Source organism: Hydra vulgaris, chromosome 15, assembly GCF_038396675.1.
Source record: "Hydra vulgaris chromosome 15, alternate assembly HydraT2T_AEP".
Lineage (NCBI taxonomy): Eukaryota > Metazoa > Cnidaria > Hydrozoa > Anthoathecata > Hydridae > Hydra > Hydra vulgaris.
The window spans coordinates 5,901,151-5,926,639 of NC_088934.1; the positions used below are offsets into that span (position 1 = coordinate 5,901,151).

A 25,489-nucleotide genomic window follows, 5' to 3' on the forward strand; every position below is an offset into this window, starting at 1 on the left:
AAAACCTTTGCAAATTTTTTTATGCGAATTTTTTGCTGTAAATTTTTGTCCGCACTTCTCGCAGTGATAAATTCCTTTTTCATGGAAAACGGTATAATTTTCGTTAAGCATACTTAGCGCGTGAAAGTTATCTTGTTTTTGAACTATGCAAATTTTGATGGTATTGTCAGCATTTTTTCTTTCGTTTGCTTTTTGACGTTCTATTTCTGAAAGAAAGTCTTTGCAGGGATTTTGGTCTTCTCTTGTTATATTTGCACTTTCGTAAATAATTTCAAGTAATAATTCCAATTTTTTTTTGTATTGCGATTTTAATCGAGGATGTAAAAGCCGAACTCTTTTTGTTTGTTTTCTCAAACTAAAAATTTTAAAATTTAATTTGTCAAAAGGAGGTTCGTAAAATATTTCGCAAAATTCTAAAAGATGTTCATATGTCATATTGTAACATTTATTTTTTAAAGATTGCAAGGTCGTATACAAGTGACCATCTTCGGTGTTTTCAAATAAAATTTGATATATTTCGTCTTCAGAACTAAAATCCGACAAGTTGTTTTCAAATAATTTAAGATTCCATTTTTTTAAGGTGTTGGTTTTCCATTTTCGAATTAACAAACCGATCATTAAAGCAGCATAAAAACAAAGACCCGAATCAAATAAACCGCTGTAATCTAAAAACATTTTTTTTTTCTGATTATAATTTAAAACTGTCCACGTTGTCGGACGACGAACATTGCCGTCATGTGGACGATTCCATTCTCCTTCCCATTCGTCCAATGTTTTGTCTTTATTTTTTTCATGATATTTTTCTGAAATATGGACGTTTAATTTTTCATAGTGTTCAAGTCGTTTTTCTGAAATTTTGTTTTTATTTTTTTCATAATATTCAAGTCTAGCTTTTGCAATTTTGTCTTTATTTTTTTCATTAAATTCAAGCTGTTTTTTTGCAATTTTGTCTTTATTTTTTTCATAATATTCAAGCTGTTTTTTTGCAATTTTGTCTTTATTTTTTTCATAATATTCAAGCCGTTTGTTTGCAATTTTGTCTTTATTTTTTTCATAATATTCAGGCTGTTTTTTTGCAATTTTGTCTTTATCTTTTTTATAATATTTATGGCATACATCTGCATTTTTGTTTTTTCGATATTTGCAAAACTTCTTTTCATCATTGTCTTCTTCATTTATTTTTCTTTTTCCAGATAAATTAAAATTCCTTAAGTTTGACATTGAAGTTTCGGTCAATCGACTTAGACTTTTGACTTTAAAATTGCATAATCTGATGATGCGCCATTGACTGTCATTCTCTAAATTATTAAATACAGAACGGATATTGTTATCTTTAATATACTGTAAATTTACAAGCCCTGTTAACGGCTTAATGAAATAGACAGGAGAATTGTAACACCTTTTTATTATTTTGGACCAACCGTTATCGATAGTTTTGGCACATAATGTCACAATATTAAAAGCGATAAGAAAATTTTGAAATACTTCTAATAAAGATTTGCATTTGTCAAGTTCAATTTCAAAACCGTGTTGGGTTTTTTCGTTGATATGAAAAACAATGTCATCAGGTGATTGAAGTTGATAATTCAATTCTTTTTCTTCAATGACATCTTCGTTTTTATAGTTGTCCATGATGTAATAAAAGTATTCGCTATAAATGTTTCCATTTTTTAAGGTTTCTTCATTTTTAGTTTCTTTGAAATTCATTGTTTATATCTAAAAAAAAAAATTATTTTACAAATTGTTGATAATAATCGTTAACAAGTTGATTAATCTTTATATTTTAAAATTTTTTTCAAGTTGATCTTTATTTTTATGCAAAATATAAACATCGTTTATCTGCAAACTCTCGACAACGAAACGTAATAAAGAGTAGGGTTAAATGCGTTTTCATTAAAATCCAAAACTATTTTTTTCATGGTGCTTCCTTGCGCTTTGTGTACGGTTAACGAAAAGGCTAATTGCAGCGGAATTCCAACACGAGAAGCAATGGTCGAATGGACATTGTCTAAAATATCTTCATTCACCGCTTCAATTTTAATTTCACGATTGTTCATCGATATCCAAACTCCGTCATTTTCAATTTGAATGACTTTTCCAATTGCACCATTACACAAACCTTCTTCGACATTTATATTTTTAATCAGCATAACAATCGCATTGACTTTAACTGTGAGAACTTGAGGAATTCGAAATAACGCCGTCGCTTTTGGATCTCTTATGACATCTTTGGAATAAAAAGTAAATTCTTTATATTTAATATCTTTCATTTTCTTATGATTATAAAATTGAACAGATAAATTTCTAAAAAACAAACGCGTATATTCGTCGTTGATTGAATCCTCGTCAATAAAATGCCTTTTTGTCAAATATTCTATCGAGTCGGCAGACACTTGACCTAAACGTAACTCGTTGAGCGCATTGAAAAATTGCAAGTCCTTTCTAAAACACGTTGTTAAATTGAGCACTTTTACAATATACTGTTTCCAAATGGAAGACTGAAAAGCATAATTTCCGACAATGGGTTTTAATTGATAAAAATCACCGCACACAATGACTTGGATCCCTCCAAATAACTCGTCTTCACATTTTCTAATTTTACAACCTAATCGGTGCAATAAATCAAAAGTTTCAGCGTTTATCATTGATATTTCGTCAATAATAAGGACATCTGTTTGTAACCATCTTTTGTGTACTTCTGGATGCATGTACCGAATATAATAGTCATCACTTTTGGTGCCAGTTTCAATTTCAGCAAAAGAATGAACGGTACTCCCGTTTAATAAATAGGCGGCTATGCCTGTACTTGCTGTGACTGTCATTTGTTTATAAATTTGGTCACTTTTGGCAATCGCATCTATTAAATAACTTTTTCCACAGCCGGCTCCGCCTGTTATGAAAAAATTTTCTCCGTCATCTAGCCATTTAAAAGCTAATTTTTGTTCACTTGATAGTTTCATTTTTTTTTAGTTGACTAAAAATAATTTATTCTGAAAATGTAATCAAAAATAAAAATTTTACAAACCATAAAAAATACATGATTTTATCGTTGCAAAAAAAACTTTTATTATTTAAAGAAGACAAATAAGCTGTCAAAAATATTATTTCTTCTGGATTTAGACTTTTTGTATAAGTTTCAAATTCTTCCTTTGTTTGACAATTGATTACATTTTCAATAATTATTTGTTTGTTAATCATCTAAAAAAAATTAAAAATTATTTAAATAATTATAAGCTAAATAACAATATACAAATGAACTTAGTTGTTCGTTCCAATTGGCAATATTATCGTTCATCTTGGTTAAAAAATTACATTTTTCAAACATTTCTGAATTATAAAACGTACTTTAAAAAATTGTCAAAGTTTTCATTAAAATAATTGCCAAAATTTTCTTTTATCGTTTGAAAAACAATCCTTCTTAAATTTTGCCAATAACTTTAAAATCGACAACGTGCATGAAAAAACTTTGCCACGTGTCTTCATTGTCTTCACACAACAGCATGGAAACTCGAATTTCGTTTAATGTAGCTGGACAAAAACAATTTTGTTCGTATAAGAGTCGCAAAAAGTCGTTCAATTTTTCTTCCGACATGATATGGAGAAGACACATTATTTTTATAACTAAATAAAATAATCAAAAAATTTAATCATCATACCATTCAATATTTTCAACATCTTTTATTATTTCATTTATTTCAGTCAACCATTTTTCTTTATTTTTATAATTGTTATTATAAAAATAAAAAGCATCAAAACTTTGACAATAATAAAACGGACAACAGTTTTTAAAGTGTTGTAATAATATCAAAATTTCAACATTTGTCAAATTTAAACATTTCATTTCGAGAGTAAATAATTTAACCCAGTCGTCAAAATTTGAAATAGAAACTTGATAAATGTCCGTGCTATAATTTTCTTGTAAACATTTCAAAGCTGCCTGTTGAATAAATTTTAAAGAACAAACTTTATTAAATTTCCAAATCATTTCAACAAAACTGTCCAACTGTTTTAAAGCGATCATTTTTCGACACTGACAAAGACATAAACAAACAAACCAATCATGTCATATCAATATCTTTTATGAATTGGCGACCGACAGGTGTATTATTAAAATTGCACTTTGATGGAAAAATAATTATTAGTATAGCCGTTTTCTATTAACTTTTCACAATCTTGAAATCCTTTTTCGTTTTCAAAACATATTCTTTCTTTTGTGTTTAGAGAGCAATTGATAACTTTTATTTTTGCTTGACTAAAAAAATTTTTTTATTATAGATACATATATTAAAGATTAATAATATCGTTCATAATTTTACAATACATTAAATACAAATCATTTCTAACAAATTTTTCAAACTCGAGTTTACTATTTTCTTCAATCATTTTGCGATATTCTCGACACGAGTTTTTAAACTCGTCAATTTTCTCTTCTGGAATATTATTTTCTTTTAAAAAAGCAAACATTTTTTCGTAAGCATACAAAGAATAGTTTTGGAGTAAATCTTGATTTAATTTAATACTTTGATTATATTCCACAATAACATCATTTAGACTTGTTAAAATAATATTTATTAAAGATATTCCGTCGTGGTCAAAGTGCTTTTGCACTTCAGATTGAATATGACCTTTTACACGGACATATAATTCTCTATTATCGCTTTCTTCTTCACCATTGCCTTTACACTCGAACAAACGGACAAACGATTCATATAGTTCAAAGTTTAACCAAGCAAGATTTCTCCAAGATTTAGATTTGTATACTAAATTATATTGTGACATTCTAAAAACAATTAGAAAAAAAGTTTTATAATTGATCCAAATACAGATTTTATTATTTTTTTATGAACTAAAAGTTTTTCTTTGCGTGTTACATAATTAAAATCTTGCAAGATTTGTCCTTTAAAGTCGTATTGAAAACATAGTTCTAAATGTTTTGAAATGGCAACATCCCTCTCTTTAATAAATTTATTTTCTTTGTAGATTTGTTTTTCTAAAATTTCCAGTTCCAAAATGGCTTTGTGACATTTTTTAATTATTTTGAAAATGCAATCCATGTACAATAAACTTAATAAATTTTTATCAATGCTCTCAATATCGTGTTTTAACTCCATTAAAATTTTTGTTCTGTACCCGAGCTCCATTTTGTTTCCAGTCGTCTTTGTCATATTTTAAAATTTTTCTAATTGTTTTGAAATGTTCATAATGTTTTGGATTTTCATCGAAAACGCGGTTCCATATATACAAACGTTAGCAGTTATGCCCATTCCACGTTTTTATTAAAACTGCATTCTTTGCCAGAGTTGTTTCTACTGTTGCATTTCATTTTTTTATATCCTGAAAAAAATTTATTCTTTATAAAATTGTAACAAACATTTGTTTATTTCGTCAGAAATTTGCATATTACAAGTCAATTCCTTTAAATTGTCACAAAGTTTTGACATTCAGTTACTTTTTTTTATACCTGCCGACTTTTTTTTTTTTAATTTTTTATTTAAAAATTAAAAGCAACTGTCAATTTCGAAAAAAAAAAAAAGTTAACGAATAAAAAAAATAAGCAATGCTTGAAAATTTTGTGTTCTAAAAATCAAAAAAAGTTTTATATGATATTTATTGTCCAGTCGATCCAAATCCTCCAACTCTTTTATTTTCAATAACGGCTGATGCTACATGAAACAAAGATTGACAACCTTCAAATTAATGCAACCTTTTGAGCTCGAACAAATGGTACAAATGTGATTTGAGCAATAAAACTTTTTTTTTCAACTTTATAAGGTTCTTTACTGTTATTAAAAAGCATGACTTTTATCTCTCGAGTATAATCAGAATCAATGATGGCAGGCGAGTTGAATACCACTAATCCATATTTTGACGAAGACCTGATTTTGCAGTTATAAAACCTTGAATATGGTTATCCATTTTAAATATAAACTCCAGTCGAAACAAGTTTTTTTTTCAAATAGTAAGAATAACTTCTTGCGTACTTCTCAAATCAAGACCGGCGCTACCCGAAGTAGCATAAAAAGAATGGTTTTCCCAAATCTTCAATCAAAACTGACATCTAAAAAAACATTTAAAAAACAATGTATCTAAAGAATTACATTTAAAAAAAACATTTAAACTTTTAGCGCATACATACCTTTTTCAAGCTAACTTGCTCTCTGTTTTTTTTTTAAACTATATAAACGGTTAGCTTATACTCTTTTTTAAAGCGAAAAGTGCACAAAAAAAACGTCATCGAGTTCAAAGTTCAACAATCGTTCGTTGCTTATTGTTCGAAAAAAACTTGTTTTATTCTTGTTTTTTAATCTTGAATTTTATTTGTTTAAAAAAAAAAAAAAAAAAGAATGAAAAAAAAACGTATAAAAGAAAGTTGTTTAAATTTTTTTTTCATTCAACAAAAAAAAAATGGCTAGCGTTGATTTTGAAATTACATATTGCAACGACAAAAGTTATTTGAAATTTGGTGATTTGGCTGCAAATACATTGTGGCTTTGTGACATTCAACGAGAGAAAGATGTCATTGCTGGGCAATGACATCTTTCTCAATATTCAAAATGCCCGGTAAAACCTGTCGCTCAATTCGATTTTACAAAAAAACGAAGTGGTTTATTCTAATCATAACGACGAAGAATGGATATTGCTTCCTGAAAAATACAGGCAGCAATGCAAAAACAGAGAAAAAATTCATTTTCTGTCGAAATAAAAACGAATTTTAAAGATGACAAAAGTTTTTTAAATAAAAAAGGCGGCGAAAACAACTATCAAGCGTTTATACATCATGCGCAAAGTAAAGTGACAAAGAAATTTTTGGAAAATTTAATGAGCGATTTGGAAATTATTCAAAATAAAGCTTATGTGTACGCGTTCAACGTTACGAAAATTTATAAAGAAGTTAAGTTTGCCAATTTTGCAATTCGACTTGCAAAAGACGACGAAATGTTTCATTATTCAGAATACGAAAGATTGGCCGCAATTGAACCTCCCATGATGAACGTCATTTTGAAAGAAAAAGGTTATCGTAATTTTAATCAAAATTTAAAAAGAGCTGCGAAAGAAAATGCCATTCAAGAAACTGGCAATAAAAAATTGAAAAAAGAAACCGAAGAAGAAGAAGCTTATTTTTAAATATTATTTAATTTTTTTTTTTGAGATATTTAAATGTATTGTTAATAAAAACTTGAAAAAAACCAGTTTATTACCAGAAACATTGTTTTTTTTATTCCCTTAAAAGGTAATTTCAATGGGTATAAATACTTTGAAAATGTTAAATTACAGTCAGTTTTAAAAGAATGACGAGCAAGCAAGTCGATCAATCTGTAGAGAAAGCCTTACAACTGTTTTATCCAAATAATGAACTACATCCTATACTTCAAGAATTTCATCATTTGGATCACACGTATGAAGATTGGCTTAATATTATAAAAGAATATTTAACAAAATGGAATCTTCAATTAAATTTACCCGAAGAACAATATTCGGTTCTCTATCATGTTTTTATAATGAAAGATTATAATAACAATATAGACTTGTTTGCAAAATCTTTTAGAGAATGCATGTCATTTGAAGAACAAACGCTTAATTGGACTCGGGAAATGTATCAAGTTTGCGCTCTAATAAATGAAACTTTTTTAGAAATTATCAAAAAGGAATCAACACACCCGATATATAAATTGTACAAAGATAAGCTGGATGAATTTATTGCAAATTTTAAATACTTTAATCGAGCTTCGTTTAACACGTGGAAAAACAAATTAAACTTTCTCTCAAATATTACTTTTTGTTTCCTTATTTGATTAATAATCATGGCGATTATTTGAATAACCATTACCGCGATTATGAAGAATTGCGAAAAAAGTACATACCTTCAAAGTTTACTCTTCAAGCCAATTATACCCGTTTTAGTTTTAATGACAAACTCTTTCACAATGGTTATTATACTATATACACACCTATTCGCATTTATGATTATTTTTCAAAAACTGAAAAATACAAAATAGTGCAAGATAAAGTTTTAATTTACAAAGCTATTAATCAATGTAATTTTTACCACAATTCGCCAATTGAATTGTTTCCGCAAGCAAACTGGTTTTATTTTTTCAAAAGAAATTTTACAATATCTGCTATTCTTTACAAGAAAGACGACAAACTTTACGATTACTTGAAGCATAAAGAAAGAAATATTGCAAACAAGGAAGAGTTGAAAATTGTCTTTCACTCATAAAAAGAAACATTTGTTATTTTTTAATTATATTATATTTGAAAAAATTTTCATTTAAAAAAAATACATTTTCAAAACATGAACACGTATTCTTATTTTTACAGTTGTTTTCCTTTAAAAAGTTTAAAAATTCTCGAAAATTGTTTGATGAATTTTCATCTATATTAAAATAAAGTAAATCTTGCATGTATAATAACAACATTTTGGTTTCATATTTTGAACAGTGATGTAAACGACAAATTTGAAATGTCAAATGAGTATAATGATATTCACATTTTTGCTCTCCATACCAATAACGCATATTTTGCACTTTTGGAAATTTTAAATAATTCAAGTCAAAGAAATATAAATTGAGATTTAAAGATTTTAGAATACTTTTTTCCATGTCTCCTCCTTTAAACAATATTAAATTGTTTGCATAATTTTTAAAAATAAGAGTCAAATATTCGTCAGTATTACAACAAAAGATATGTTCGCCAGAAAAGAAATTATCAGGTTGATAAGTTAATCCGTGAATATTACGATTGCAAAAGTTAAAAGTACTTTGTTCCTTGAAACTTAATTTATCAAAAGGTACACATGGCCAAATTTGAACGTGATAAATTTTGTTTCCATTAAACATTCGCAAACACAACTCTCTTAGACATCTTTTCCCCCATATATGTCGTTCTGTATTTTAAATATATCCGACATCCATAAACCATATCTAAAAAAAAAAAGAGTTGTAAATCATAAATAACCTCTGTTTCTTTGAAAATTACTTTTACAAGTATAAAAATGTAAAACGTGTTTAAATTTTAATTTAAAAAAATGGAAAGAGTAGACAGTATAATTGAAAGAATTCACAACAACTGCGTTGTATGCGCTTTAGACAAAGTGAGTAAAAGATACAGTCAGTTTAATAAATCTGGCAACTCCTCTCCACATTCTCCTATATCAGATGATGAACATACAAAAGATGAATACTCTAACGAATTGCTTCAAAAAATATTAAACTCCAAACGAGCAAATCTTGATTCTAGCTCAATTGAAAAATGTTTCAATAATAGCAATTTTTAACACCTTTTAAACGAGCCTCAGCTTTGCTTTGACCATCAGAATCATTTTAAAAAATTAAAAAAAGACTATATGGATCAAAAAGACTGTATAGCAAAATATTATCATTCAAAACTTGTAGTTTTGGTCATGGAATCACAACCTAATAAAAGCCAGTTTGAAGCAGAAGGTGATCAAACAGACGGTTTTATAGATACGTTTAGTACAAAAGTGCTGCCAGCCGCTTCAACTCTAATTAAAAAACTCGAGGCAATTTTGCGAAAACAAACTGTTAAAAGAAGCATTGACGGAATAATAAAAGAAGAACCGACGGATAAAAAAACTTTATTTGTTAATATTTTACATGCTGTTGTAACAATATTTATTTCAAGTTTTTTTAGTATTGAAGAATAATGTGCTCAAATGAGTCTTTAATTTCGTATTTTTCTCAACCTGCGTATAAGAATTATTTTAAAGGTGTGTATGGCTTTGACGAATTAAGTCGATCCACAGCCCATATCGACATTATTAAACGCATGAACAAAAACGGTTCTTTTATTATTTATAACAATGAAACAAGTAAAGAAGATGGTCAACACTGGCGAGCGCTGATAAAATTGGATGACGGTCATTTTTTTTGCTTTGACAGTTTAGGTCCAGAAAGCGTTCTTCGTCAAATTCCTTTTCATCTAAGATATAACAGACATTTGTTTGAATCTGTAGACGAAGTTCAAACAAATTTAAAAATTAATACCTTGAATATAAATTATAACGAAATTGAAATTAATTCTTATATAAAAAACACAAAACATTTTCCGTACGAGTGGACACTTCATAATAAAGAATTTTATTGGTTTACACATTTCATCTTGAAATTTAGCGCAGAAACTGGACAACAAAATGTCATGTTATCTTACAACAAAAATTGCTATCAATGGAATAAGAGTAGTTTGTGTGGCGCTTTCGCGGCATATTTTTTAACAATTTTATTTAACATACCTGATTACAGATATAGTTCTTCATTTTACATACCTTTACTTGACACTTTGTTAAACCGTCATTTTTTTGAAATTTCTGAGCTTCATAATTCTGAACAAATTCTGCTAAAGATGGCTCCATTCTTTAAATTTGTAAAAAAAGAATTCTTTCCTTATCTTGATGCAACAGCCAAACGACTGTTTGAAAAAGACGTCTTGTTACCTTTATATTTCAAAAAACAAGAAAAACTGGAACGAGACTCGCTGTCGGCTAAATCCAAAGACAAAACAATTAATCGTGATATATATGAAGCACAAATATTGTCTGATAATACTGTACGCAACATTTTAAAAAGTCACGATTTGCTTAGAACAAATAATGAAACACAATGGAACAAAATCTCAATGCAGGATTTATTAGCTATACCTTCTATAATGAATGAAGAAAATATTTATTTAATGCAAAACGAATAAAAAAAAACAAATATACTTGAATAATTTTTCTCGATTACAAACAATAGACAGATTTTTAGACAGACCTTGGGATGACGTCATCACAAAAGAACATTTAAAAAGACTTTTTGATCTCAACTTGTTATAAAAAAAAAAGCAAAGACAAGCTATATGTCCTTTACGCGACACTATCGAAGAACAATTGTGCAATACGTGTGGTGGTTACGGTCAATTATATTGTATTTTGGCAAAAGAAAATCAAAAAGCAGTTTTGGAAGAATTTAACAAATGTCTTGGCGTTATCAAGGACGATATATTATATGTTACATACGAGAAAAAGATGTTTAAGTTACCTAAGATTAACATAACTTGTGATTATTGCAACGGCAAAAAAAAAGTCTTTATTAAACGCAACAGAAACCAAAGTTTTCAAAAAATAAAAAAACATTTATTTTTGTATATACATTTTATTTAAATAAAAAATAAAATACAAGTTATAATTTTTTTCTTTATCGTACTTCAAAAGAGTAATCTTGCATATAAGGTTCGACAGCTTTTGTTAAATTTACCGTGTTTGGTTTTTTTCCTTTCCACGCTTTTTTTAAACTATACAAAAGAGAACCGACTTGCAAAGCGTTTGACACGTTTTTCGGAGTTATGTAATCGGCTAATCCGTGTCCCCGAGTTTTCTTCATTTTTCGTCTCAAAAAATGTCTTTTATTTTTAGCGCTTGTTTTTCTCATTCGCTTTTGAGTAGCCATATTTGAAATGTATCTTTTATCACTTCAATAAAGTCATTATATAGCATTTCAAATTTATTTTCTTTTTGCCGAATTATAAATGTAATAATAGCCATATCAGATGATCGTATTATTTTCATTTGATTGCTTGCGTCTACTCGGAAAAATAATTTAAAATTTTTATTTATAGATTTTAACGTGCTATATGAAGAATCTAACGGTTGTAAATCCGAAACAGGCGAAGGCGAGGAAAAATTATTGTTAAACTCGGTCAAACATGTTTTGAAATCCATGATTAATACTTGTTATTTTTTTTAAAAGTCGCGTTATTTATTAAAAAATTTTAAAAGTCGCGTTATTTATTAAAAAAAAATTAAAATTCAAACACTGTTTAATTTTAAAAAAATACAATTTTGTTTTCTTATAATAAAGGCAATTTCTTTCCTTCATATAAAACTCTATCATTATATTTTACAATGTACATATTTAATGCTACAACATATTCAAGTTCGAATCCGCCTAATAAAGAAGTTAAACTCGAATCACCTTCATTTACATTACCACATATCATCTCGACCAAATGACCGTTTAAATATGAAAATAAAACAATATATTCTCCGCGATTCGAAACATCCATTCTGATATTCCTGATGTATCCTTTAACATCGCGTTTCATGTCTTTTACCAACAAAGAAAATGTTTTTACGTCATTTTGCACAATAGTAAAAAATGCGTTTAAAAAACAAGTTGAACATTTTTGTTTCTGATGATGAACAGTGCCAATTCCATGACAGCGTTTATACATTTTTTCTTTTAAAATATAGTGTTAAACAGTGGTCCAAGCAATGGTATACTACCAAGTACGCTTCCTAAAATGCCTTGTCCGCGTTTTTTATAGTGTTTTTGAGTGTTTACTCTTCCTCGTTTTTTAAATCTCCTCCTTCCATGATATTGTCGCGATTTTTTCATTTTTTTTTTAAAACACGTTTTCCGACTAAATTTAATCTTTAACTTTCTTTTGTCTTTTTGTCTTTTATACTTGCTTTTTTATTTTTCTATTTCAAATCAAGTATTTTTGACATATTCAATACTTTATTTTTTATCTTACTTCAAGTTCTTTATGGAGGATTATTTGGTTTTGTTGATAAAATATTTTGTTAATATAAAATTTAAGTAAACATTTATCTAATTTTTTTTGTCAAGACCCATTTATATATCGGCTGTCCTGCACGTCCATTTTTGATGTTTTGTCTATTTCTTTTATACGTTGCCTTTGTTTTTCGCTTGCAATAAAGAATTTTTTTACAATCCAATTAATCTACAACTACTTGTAGATCTTTCATTCCCATTCCTAAACTTAATAAATTTACTGGTGGAGGACTGGCAGGAAATACTCTAAAATCAATTTCTCGCCTAGATGCTATTGACCTTGTTCTTGACATTTTTTTCATAAATTGTGTACATTTTGTTAAAATATATTTATACGAAATTTATAAAAATATTTAATTTTACGCTGTATTTTTTCTTCTATATACACGTTTAATTAACTTTACTTTTTTACACAATTGTAATAATTATTTAAAATAATATTTTGTGGCTCCCAACACTACCTTACTTTTACACCTTATTTGTCTTACTTGCATATCTTACTTAGTAGACCTACTTTACTTTTCGAGTATTTTTTTCTTCATTTTAACTTGCTTATTTTTCCTGCTTATTGACTTGTTTTTTTATAAAAAAGTTTTGTGTCCCCGACACTGCCTTACTTGACCTTACTAATCATCTTACATACTTATTGTCTTACTTAGGAGTAGTATTGTCTTACTTATGAGTATTAACTTGCTTACTTATTTTCCTGCTTACTAACTTATTTTTATTTCTTACTTAATTTTTTTTTGCATGCTTAATTTTTGCCTGCTTACTTATAACTTCCAAGACAGACATTTTAACTGACTTATTTTTCTTGCTTAGTGACTTGTTTTTATTTTTTGTAAAAAATTTTGTGTCCCCGACACTGTTTTACTTAGCCTTACTTATTCATCTTACTTACTTATTGTCTTACTTATGAGTAGGCCTACTTTTTTTTATTTAACCGCGGTTAACTTGCTTACTTATTTTCCTGCTTACTAACTTAATTTATTTCTTACTTATTTTTATTTTTGCATGCTTATTTTTTGCCTGCTTACTTATAACTTTCTAGACAGACATCACCAAGTCTCGTGTATTCACCAGAACTTTAGTGTTAACATATAACTTTCTAGACGGACATCACTAAGTCTAGTGCACTCACTATGACTATAGTGTTTTGACATATAACTTTCTAGACATTACATCACTAAACCGTACGGTTATAGTGTTTTTTACACATAACTTTCTAGACAATACATCACTAAACCATACGGTTATAGTGTTCACTAAACCATACGGTTATAGTGTTTTTACATTTAATGACATGATAAAGATCGAAGTTTAAGGGTGAAGCTGAGATTTGAACCCACGAACGGTTCATGAATGGCGATTACAACATAGTGCAGAATGCGAACGCACTATGCTACGTATACGTGATGTGTTTATGTACTTTGAAATCTTTTAAATTATTGTTTCGCTCTAAGAAAGAGAACAGTTCTTTGTTTTTCTAAACACTTTTCTCAGAAATCATTACTCTTTGAAGAGAATGAATAGAAAAAGAAAAAGGGTTTATAAAGCTGAACAAACATTAAAGTATATTAAAGTTTTTTTTAATTATTTTGATCAGAAATAAAAAAAATGTTTGTTATAACATATATTTAATATTTCTTTTAACTACATAATTCTTTTGTAATAATTTATAAAAAAATAAATATAGCTGAGCAAACATTACTTGTTTTTTTCAGATAAATAGCAGGTTGTTTTGAAAAAATATCAATTCGCCACAATGAACACAGCAGAAGTTATCACTAAATTCGACGATAAGGATATGGAATTCTATGAAAGGGTGTTGAAACCGGACGGAGTACCTATGGAGGATTTTATTGCGGCTTATGATTTGGTCATGAGTTCAATGAAAGAAAAAGAAGTTAAAGTAATTGATTTAACAGTCGAAGAAAATGAAGTCAAAGACAACGTTGAAAAAGTTGAAGATGAAGAATCAATCGACTTTAAAGTTACAGAGGTAAATATTTTTTAACCATAAAAATAAGTTTTGCTTTTTTTTTTATTTTTTTTTAATTTTCTTTCACTTGTTTTAGAGAAAAAAAAAGAAAAGAAGAAGCAAAAGTTATAAAGCGCGGAACAATAAAAGAAAAATTTTATATATTTTAAAAAAATACAGCGTGAAACATTATAAATATTTTTTTTTACAATTTTTTTGAGAATATATTTAGTTTTTTGTTTAATTTTCCATGTATATAATTTTCTTCTGTTTGTCGCCAACGTTTTATTTTTTTACCGACTCTTCCCAGTTTTCGATTTGTTTTGTTATCTTTATATTTTTTATTTGTATTACGTTTGCACATAACTATGTTTTTACAGTTGCTAGGAAGATTTTGTTGAAGAGTAATCGGATTATTTGTTTGTGTTAATTTTGAAAACTTTAAGCGTGGCACCGTAGCTTTTGATCGCGCCATATATTCTAAAAATAAATTTTTTATTTTATTTAAAAAATATTCAAACTGTTTTTTTTTTTCAAAATAAAAAAAGTTACCGGCTGTTTCTTTAGTTCTAGGCGTATATCTTATTTTTGCCATCAATAAAACTATTTAAAAATTTTTTCTTTTATATATATATATATATATATTTTTGGCAGTAACAATATAACTTGCTTTGTTTAGAATATAAAAATGAGTATAAATTCGAGAAGAGAATTGGAAAAAAGTATTGAAAATGTTGTGGGTGCTCGGTGGAAAGAAATGGCCAAGTATTTTGGATTTGCTGATAATACCATAGAAATCATTGATCACGATTACTTGCGTATTTACGATAAATTTTCAAGAGTATTTCAATTATTATTTAAACGCGAACAACACGAATGGGCAATCATAAACATTGTAAACAGTTTAAAAATATGGCTAAACGATGAAAAAAACCGTCTTGAACGCGACGAACTGTTTATAAGCAATTTAAACGCGTTGATTATTAAAGTTGATAATTAATAATTAATAGATTATTTATAAAATTTTGTAAATTTTCTCGGAAAAAATCTTTCTAAATTTTTTTTTTCCGAAAAATATTTATAATATTTTATAAATTCTGAGAAAATATTTAATATTTTCTCAGAATTTTATCAATGAAAATCATTTTCTCTTTAAATTTGTTTTTACAGTTTACTGTCATTTTTTATTTTAATCCGATCATTTAATTTTGTCGTTTCACACTTGTTTAATAAATATTTACTTTTTTTATATAAGTTTAAAGTTTAGAAAAAAAAATATTTCACACTTGAAATTTTCAATTAAAAAAAATGGAACCGTTTATCAAGTAAGTTTTGTTTTTAAAAAATGTTTTTTTTTTTTTTTTTGTATTTTCTTTTTCAAAAATGGACTCATAAATTAATTCTTTAGTCGCAAAAACACTGAAAAAATATGCTGCTGTTATTGTGGAATGTTGCAAAATATCGAGAACCTGCTTGATCATCAACAAAACTGTTTGGAAAAAATTAATTCGACTTCTTGCTTTTGCTGTGGAATCAATGTAAATAATTTAGAAACGCACGAATGCCGATATGAAGAAATTCAACCAAGCACCTTTTTGTGTTTTTTATGCGTCCATCAAATACCAACTGAAATAATGGCAAACCATGTCACAGATTGTTTATCACATTTAGAAGAAAGATTTATAATAAAGGCAACTGAAAATATAAACGAAACCATAAAATCAAACACAAATGTCTTTAACAAAATAATCAATAACTGTATGCTTTCACTTTCCAATTCAAACAAACAAATTGCTCAACTGTCAAGTTTGGTCACTTGCAAAAATAAAGAATTTGAAAATCATGTCAAAAGCTCAACAGAATACTTGACAAATTTGATAAACGAAAAAAATGAAGAAATTGCAAATTTAAAATCTCTTGTTTGCGATATGAAAATATCAAAAGAAAATTTTCCAATCACTGATAATCAAATTATCAAATGTGACCAAATGGATCTCAGATTACTGTCCAATGAACCGTTTTATTCCGACCCTGCTTACACCACAGACGGTTATTTTTATCGAATAAAAATGTATGGGTACGAAATTGCTGAAAAAAAAATGGCCATTTACTTTCAACTTTTGCAATCTCCACATGATCACGTTTTAAAATGGCCGTTTAAAAGAAGAGTTATTGTTACTCTGCGAAATAATGGTCACGAAATGAAAAAGGAAATATCATTTGGTAATTATAACCAAGGTCAACTTGAAAATGCCGGATATTGTCGATACTTTTACCAACCTGTTCATGAATATAATCCGGCTATCGGATATACAGAATTTATAAATCACGAACATTTGAAAAATTTTATTGTAAACAACATGCTGTTTATTAATGTGTCTATTGAAAATCACATTTAAATATTTTTTTTAAATTGTATTAAATAATTGATATTAAAACTTTTTTATTCTTTAGCAAAAAAAATGATTGAAAAATATTTCAGAGAACTTGCAGATCATCTTACGAGCGACAACACACGTAGTTTAAAATTTTAATGGAACACTTTAACACATATTCCATTTATCACGACAACAAAGAATTCATATCACCTGAAAGCAAATTCAATCTTTTATTAGAAATGTTAGCAATAATCGGAAGAACGGATTTATATATAAAATATAAGAAGAAAATTCCTCAATTGCCAACATATGAAGACTGCATAAATTTATCAAATGGTCAGACGCCAAAAGCAGCGATAATTGACGGTCAACCAAACAAAAGCAATTATCCGGTCGAAGTTGTGGTTGCAAAACAAAAAGAACTTTTAAATATTTATAGCAAATGATACTTTATAATATTAAGAATAAATATTAACTTTAATTTTTGTTGTTATTCACACGCAGTATAATGTATATTATAATTATTTTTGTCATTTTTTTTTTGTTTTAGAACCACCTAAAAAAAATGCTCACAAAAATAAGGTAAATTTACAAAGACATTCAAACGTTTTCAGAAAATTTCAAAGATAAGTTATCAAACTGCTCGAAGATTCTTTGCCAACGCTGAGATTAGCAAATTTAAATCAAAATTGAACAAAGAAAAAAACCAAAAAAGAAAATATGACGGAGAAAGAAAGGAAGACTCTTAAAAGAAAATACAGCAGCAATTTATTTGTTATCAAACACAAACGTCCTCGAATGATAATGGAAAATGGAGAACATAGTTCATTTAATCCAGAGTTGAGACGATACACATACTACACTAAAATGTTTATTAATAAAGCTCAGATATGGCTTGATAAAGATAATCTTTCTCGCACGTTTCAAGAACTTTATACCGACAAACCGATACTTTCTTTATTAGATTTATGTAAACGCAAAATGGTACTTATTCGAATAAAAAAAGAAATGACAAATTTAACTCAAAATGTACTTTGTGTGCTCGAAAAACATTTTGATAAAAAAACTCTTCTTTACTACCTCGAAAAAAGAAAAGAAAATTCGATGAAAAAAAAAGTTGCCAAATATATACTAAAAACTAATAAAGTATCAACAAAAAACTTGGACAAGTTTATAAAACCTCATTTAAAATTTTTTATTTTGCAGCATAATGTTTTAATAAATTTAGTTTATTTATTTGCACAAGTATATTATGAAACTGAATATTCAAAAAAAAAATATTATCAAATGAATAAAGATTATCTGCACCATTTTTTTAAAATTATTTTAAAAACTATTGAATGGTTTACCGATCAATATAACTTTGTCATTAATGAAAAATTTATTTGTAATAATAGTATACTCGATTATCTTTAATAACAGTTTTTTTTTTTTTCAGATTGAAAAACATTAAAAAATACACTCAAGAAATTGGTGACACGGAAAATTATGAAGAACCTAATGTTGATTTTTTTTAAGTTTTTCATCGAGATTTAGAAGAAAATATAGTCTGGGAAGAAATAATTAAACGGAAAAAAGCAGAACGAGAAAACAAGTTTATTCCTTATTCTTACTATTTAAAAGAGGTGGCACAAAACACAAGAATTTGGTTTAATATTGACATTTACGATCAAATCATGAAAGAAATAAAATGTTACCCCAATGGAGAAATTGATTTGTCATTAAAACAACTCTGTTTAAGAAAATTATCAATAAAAAAGTTAAAAAATAAAATGGAAGCAGTCATGGATGAAATTGAATCTATTTTGGTCAATTTCAAATTTAATTTTGACAAAATCTTGCGGAGATTTCATGACGAATATGGTTTTTCTGAATATAGGACACATAGAATATTTATAAAAAATTTAAACTATACTCGCGGGCCGTATTGGCTATGGAGAACTTCTACAGATTTGTCTTTTTTTATTATACAAAAAGCTTTAATAAAAGGACTTCAAAGTATTTTTAGTTGTATTTTTGCAGAAATAAATTTTAAACCTTGTTTGGTTAACCAAGGCAAAAAATATCTTGACAATATATTTAATATTATTTTAAAAACTACTTATTGGTTAAAAAATCAATACGAATTTATAAATGCAAATTATTTTCTTAACCATAAAATAATTTACGAATATTTTGTATAATTTTTTTAGATGGATAAAAAAATTATGAAAAAAGGAAGAACAGGAAAAAGAAACAGGTATTGCAAAAAAAAAGAAACGGAAAACACAATCTCAACTAAAGGTATGTATACAGTTACATTTATAAACATGTCAAACTTGAGCACAACCTAATCACTTTTTTTTTCTTTTTTAGAAATAAATTATGCCTACAAAAAAACAAAAAACGAAAAAGAGAAAGATATGAAAAGAAAAAAAATGAAAGAGCTTGAGAAAATTAAAAAAGACTTTGACAAACCGGAAAAAAGATATTTTTGCTCTGGTTGCTGTTTATGCAGTTGGCCAGAAAAACCATGCTGCTGGAAAGAGTGCTCGTTTATATGGGATATAGACGAACAATGTGCGGGATGTCATTTTTGCATCCCACATTTAAAACAAGATGTTTTTTTAAACTGTAAATAGACTTTATTATAATACATTTTTATTTCATATTTTAATACTTTTTCTTTTTACAACAAGTCAATTTTCAAGATTATTTACTTTTTTATTGCAAAATTAGTATTTTTTATAGCTGTATTCTTTTATATCATGTCTGAAGCGGTCGAATAACAAAAAAGTTTTTTGATTTTTTAAAAAATCTTTTTTCCACCATGACTCTCTTTAATTTAATACACAGGGAAACTATAGTGCGTGCTATCGTACGGAATACCATTATGATACTTGATCGTGCTATCGTCTTGAGGGTTGTACGGTTGCACGACTAATACTTTTTCGGCTGCTTAAACTGTTGCAACGGTTTATTTTTCTCCATCTAAAAATAATGTCAATGCCGAGTTTTTATCGATTATTTTTATCGTTTTCTTGCGTTTTTTTTTTATACCATTTTTTCAACACCTTTTTATTAACAGATTCAAATTTATAAACTTGAAAATTTTTTTCCTTAAAGAATAACCCGTTTAAAAATATTTTTTTTAGATTAGAATAAAAATGCCAAACTATTCGCCATCATTGACACAAAAAGAAAAAGATTTTATTGCAGAAGAAGCGCTCAGTTCTGAATTATCTTACAACTGTGAAGAAATAATATAAAAACATTTTTTTTTCTTTTTTAACCGCTTCATTTATGACAAACGACCCTATCGAGATTATAAACCGTTTTTTTTTTAAATAAATTCAATAATATAAACGCAATTTTCTTTATTCTTTTATAAATCACCATGTCACAACATGCACACTGTGACAAGAATGACCCTGTCACGCATGCGTCATTTTCACTTGTCACCATGTCACTTGTCACCACTTGTCGCCATGTCACTTGTCACCATGTCACCACTTGTCACCATGTCACCATGTCACTTGTCACCATGTCACTTGTCACCATGTCACCACTTGTCACCATGTCACTTGTCACCACTTGTCACCATGTCATCATGTCACTTGTCACCATGTCACACCCCTTGACGCCCCATTTAACGCCACTTTTTTCAGTCCACCTTTTCGGTCATGTGAGAACCATTATAACCAATCACGTTCTTAGGGCGCAATTTTCATGATAATAATGATGAAAAAAAAAAAACCCCATTATAATATCTCATCAGATAAACCTACCACTGAATATAATGTAGCTGTTGGTTATAAGAATTTTATTTCACACGAAGAACTAAAACCAATTATTATTAACAATAATTTATTTATTACGATTAGTATACAATAATATATATATTATGTAAAAAAATGTATTTATCCTATTTTTTTAAATGTTTTTTTGCACTTTATCTAACATTATTAACCCTTATTTTTTTAGATTAACTAATAAAAAAATGAATGCAGTGGAAGTTTTCAGACAAATAACTGATGAGCTCACGTTCGAAAACGTTAGAAGTATTAGATTTGTGTTAATAATTCCACATGGTATCAAACAAAAATTAAAAAACGCATACGATCTTGTAGAGTATATCAAAGATAATGCCATAGAAGATTATAATGGAAATATTCATGAAAGCTTAGAAAGTAAATTGGAATTTTTACTGAACATGTGTAAAGTTATTCATCGAAATGATATTTTTAACAAATACAAAAATAGAATACCACGTCTTCCTACTTATGAAGAAAGCATTGTTAATAATCTACCACCTGTATATGCACCAAAAAACGCAGCATATCCAAGTGCGGTTGTAGAAGCGAAACAGCAAGAACTATTTCATTTATATAGTCCAGAGCCAACTGAAGCACCTGAATGTGCCCAAGAACCAGAATTCATTTAACTCTTTTTTTAGAATTAAAATTTTTTTACTTGTAAAACGATAATTTTTTCCTAAATTTTTTTAATGTATTAACTCAATTTGTAAACTTTTTTTTTTTAGACAACTAATTAAAAATAATGGGAAGCAACTGGGGAAATATTGGAGATATACTTCGAAAAGAAGAAACTACACTTCGTCACTTTTTATAAAAACTTCATCAACATATGGCACGAGAAAAAAAGTTTATAGAAATAGACAAAGAAACAAGAAAAGCTAGTCATTATTTAGAAAACATTTTTTCTTATATTGAAAACTTTCAACAACAAAAAATCATCTGGTTTAGTCCAGAAGAACGACATTTTTCTTATTATCTTTTTATTTTCGACAGTTTTAATTTGAATCGCTTTAACAAATTTACCCGTGAAATACCCGTGAAACTTAGCTTGAAAGATTTATGTAAAAGAACTTTGGCTTATCGTCGAATTTTTTATCAAATAAAGAAAATTATTTCTTTATTTGATAAAACCAAACTACCACATAGCAAATGGAAAAATAAAGATAATATTCGTTTGGTATTTTACAGCTTTCATTCAATCGTTGATTATGAATTTGATTCCTTTTTTAATAATTTTAATAGTCGTTTATTATTTTTTAAACTTCTAAGAGAATATCTTTACAAATTATTATTTTATATACTATTTACAGAAATATCCTATTTTGCTGATCCAAATAAACAAATTGAAATACATTTAATACGAAAATTATATCGTTTAATCATGGAATATATAAATTGGTCACAACAACAATAATTTTATACTATTGAGCCTTGTTTTATTCATTTTCAAATTGTAAATAAATTTTTTTAATTTTTTTTTTAGTTAACTAATAAAAAAATGCAAAGAAGTAAGCGCATTTATGAATACGACATTATCCACATTGTTAAATGGTTTATTACCGAAACAAAAAATAACATGGAACGAGACTTGAAAACGTTAAGAGAATTATGTAAAAGAAAATTGGCTGTTAGAAGAATTAAAATCGAATTTGAAATATTAAAAGATCAGCTTGGAGATTTATATTTTCGTTATGATGAAAACATTTCTGATGATGGTTTTTTTTATTTTTATGAATTTAGTTTTTTAAACCATCATAATTTATTTTTTTGGTTACAAAGAAAAATTATATTTATATTAGACGACATGTTTAGATCACACTATAATAATCGTTATATTAAAAATGATCAACTTGATTTTTTTTGTAATTGTATTAGAAAATACATTCAATGGGCAATAGATCAATATTATTATATTTGTGAAAATAATTTTGTACATTATAAAAATAACATTTTATATTTATAGACAAACTAATAAAAAAAATGAAAAATGGTTACAGCAATAGGAAGCCGAACAAAAAAGCACGAAAACAAATGAAAGGTATATTTTTTTCCGTATTTTTTTTTCGTTTTTTATTACATTTTTTTATTTAACTTTTTTTTTGTTTTTACAGCCATGTATGCCTACTACTTTAAACAACAAAAGCATTCATTAGCTCACTCGATGGCGATAAACCAACGATACTTTTGCACCAAGCAATGTGGCGTATGCCAAGCATGTTGCTTGAAAAAAAATAATTAACTTTTTTTATACAGAAATATATATTTTATTACATTTTTGTGTTCTTTTATTACATTTTTTTTGTGTTTTTTTATTCCTTATTTTTTTATATTACTTTATACTAACATTTCTTTTTTTCTTTAGAAATAAATAAAAAAAATGAATAATAATCTTGAAGAAAATTGGGAAGAAGAGCTCATTTCTTCACCGTTTGAATTTAAATCACCAAATTTAAAATTCAAAAAAATCGATATCAAATTAAAAGGACTCGATTTCCAAAAATGTCATAAATTAGAAGTGAAAAACAAAAAGAGCAAATAGAAGAAAAAAGTAACCCACCCCCATACCAAGAACAATGGATTTGCGATGCCCCCCCATTTGAACTTAATAAAAATTTTTATGATTCATTTTTGTAAATATTTATACGGTTATTTTTTTTTGTAAAAACTTATGTATAAATAAATTTTTTTTTTAGCTAACTAATACAATGTGTGGAAATTGCAATTGTACTGTTAAACACACAATCGAATTAACAGCTGAAGAAATGCTATTTGTTTTGAAGTCTGCAGAAAAATATCAAAAAAAAACATTTTTTGAAGAAGTCAACATTTATAATCACTATGTCACCATTGGAAAACGATTTCATCCAGACATGACGTTTGAACATTTTATCAAAAAAAACTCTCCTATTTTCAGAGAAGAAAAAAAATCGATATTGTAACCTTTATTTTTAACTGTAACAGTTTTTTTGAAAAATAAAAAATTTTTTTGTCACCTGATCTTTTTTAGCGCACATGCGCCACCTTTTTTGAGACCGGGAAATTTTCATCGCTTTAATTCCCTCGGCACTCTTTTACCTCGAACACCTCGGTTTTAACGTTTTATTTCAACTTTTTTTACACGGACGCCTCGGTTTTATTTCAACTTTTTTTTACACGGACGGGCTGACACTGATGACACGGGCTTACAAGAATTGTAACATAGGTTATCATCAGTTGTTTACATTTTTTCACATAAGTATAACATTTTTTTTTAATATTATACTTATTTTTGGCATTAAATAGAAAGACAAGTTTTTGATGATAATGATGTTTATGATAAACTGAAAAAAAGAAATGTGTCATGAATTAATAAATCATGTCATTTTTTGTTACAATTAAGTGAATAGCTGCTAAATGGGTGCCCCTATTTCGCTGACTTTTTTAAAAAGTGTCGCAAAGGGTTCTAAAGGGTCGGGGAGACCATAAAAACCATTTATGGACCCGAAAAAATTGTCGCGACCGGTCGCGACCATTTTTTCGGGTCCATAAATGGTTTTAATCATTTAATAACCTAAGTAAAATTGTTTATTTGATGCTTTTATCAGTTGGTGCAGAAAAAGAATTTGAACAATTTAAATGTATTTACAATTATGATTGTGTTCAACAAAATAATAGTTATGATTGCGGTGTTCATACTATTTTAAATGCATACGATATAATTCAAAATACTCAATTAAATATACCAATTAAACTTGCACGAAAATGGATTTGTCATGTATTTCAAGATAATTACGTTTCACCAATTAAAAGAGCAGATCAACCATTAAATGATGCTGTAGAAGATGTTTCACTTGATTTTTTAAAATCAGTTGAAGTATCTAAAATTATTCCAGGATTCGGTTCTTTTGAAATAATTTATAAATCATTAAATAAGGGAATAAACGATTGGACAATATGCGCAAATCATTCATGTGAAATGGATCCAAATCATTCCAAATTACAAAGATTTTGTATTATCTGTAGGAAATGGTTTCATTCAGAATGTGACAGTGGAATAATTATGGATCATTTTTATAAATGTTGTAATTGTTTAAAATAATATGTAATTCGAATTATTTTAAAATTTTCTTTAGATTATTTAGTTTTAATTATTCTTTTATTTTTCATTTATTTCATTTTAATTATTTTTATTTTTTCATTTGCATTTTATTATTATTATTTCATCCGAAATCGATTTTCTTTTCATATATTTTTGTTTATTTTCTTGTTTTCTTGTTGATTTTCCATTTTCTAAATTAAAATATTAAAATTAATGTGAAATATATAAATAAAGAAATTATAAACTTACGTTTTTGATGTTTTGTTGTTGTTTACAATTTATAAAAATAAAAATGGGTTCTTTATATTTTAGGGAATATTTATTAATAACAAATACTTTCCTTTTTATTAATATTTTTGAAATTTTGAAATTTTTAATTTGTGAATTTTTGAATATTTTAATTTTTGAATTTTTGAATTTGTGAATTTTTGAAATTTTCAATTTGATAAATTTTAAATTTGTGAAATTTTGAAATTTTGAATTTTTAAAATTTTGAATTTTTGAAATTTTTTTGAAATTTTGAAAATTTTTAAAAGTTAGGTCGCGACCGGTCGCGACCATTTTTTTAGGGTCGCGACTTCATTTTATGGTCTCCCCAACCCTTTAGAACTCATAGCGACACTTTTTAAAAAAAGTCAGCGAAATAGGGGCACCCCTGCTAAATATATTTTAATCAGTTTAAC

The 25,489-nt window shown here is 27.2% G+C and overlaps 2 protein-coding genes and 1 long non-coding RNA gene across 3 annotated transcripts; 1 reads left to right on the plus strand and 2 right to left on the minus strand.

Annotated features, from left to right (window-relative positions):
- Positions 1-1,835: 1,835 nt before the first annotated feature.
- Positions 1,836-2,960, minus strand: LOC136091705 (ATP-dependent DNA helicase PIF1-like). The gene has a single exon (XM_065819412.1). The coding sequence runs from the start codon at positions 2,958-2,960 to the stop codon at positions 1,836-1,838; it is 1,125 nt and encodes a 374-aa protein (XP_065675484.1).
- An 11,876-nt stretch (positions 2,961-14,836) lies between these two features.
- Positions 14,837-16,999, minus strand: LOC136091650 (uncharacterized). The gene is made up of 2 exons (XR_010644158.1): positions 15,106-16,999; positions 14,837-15,033 (listed from the first exon to the last, which is right to left on the minus strand). It is a non-coding gene; the product is annotated as an uncharacterized LOC136091650 (long non-coding RNA).
- On the plus strand, positions 15,754-20,088 carry LOC136091649 (TNF receptor-associated factor 4-like). The gene is made up of 2 exons (XM_065819358.1): positions 15,754-15,878; positions 15,962-20,088. The coding sequence occupies exons 1-2, from the start codon at positions 15,862-15,864 to the stop codon at positions 16,950-16,952; spliced, it is 1,008 nt and encodes a 335-aa protein (XP_065675430.1). The 5' UTR covers positions 15,754-15,861; the 3' UTR covers positions 16,953-20,088.
- The last annotated feature ends 5,401 nt before the right edge of the window (positions 20,089-25,489 follow it).

Coding starts and splice junctions, on each gene's coding strand:
- LOC136091705 (XM_065819412.1), bottom strand. CDS start 2,960: ATGAAACTATCAAGTGAACAAAAATTAGCTTTTAAATGGCTAGATGAC.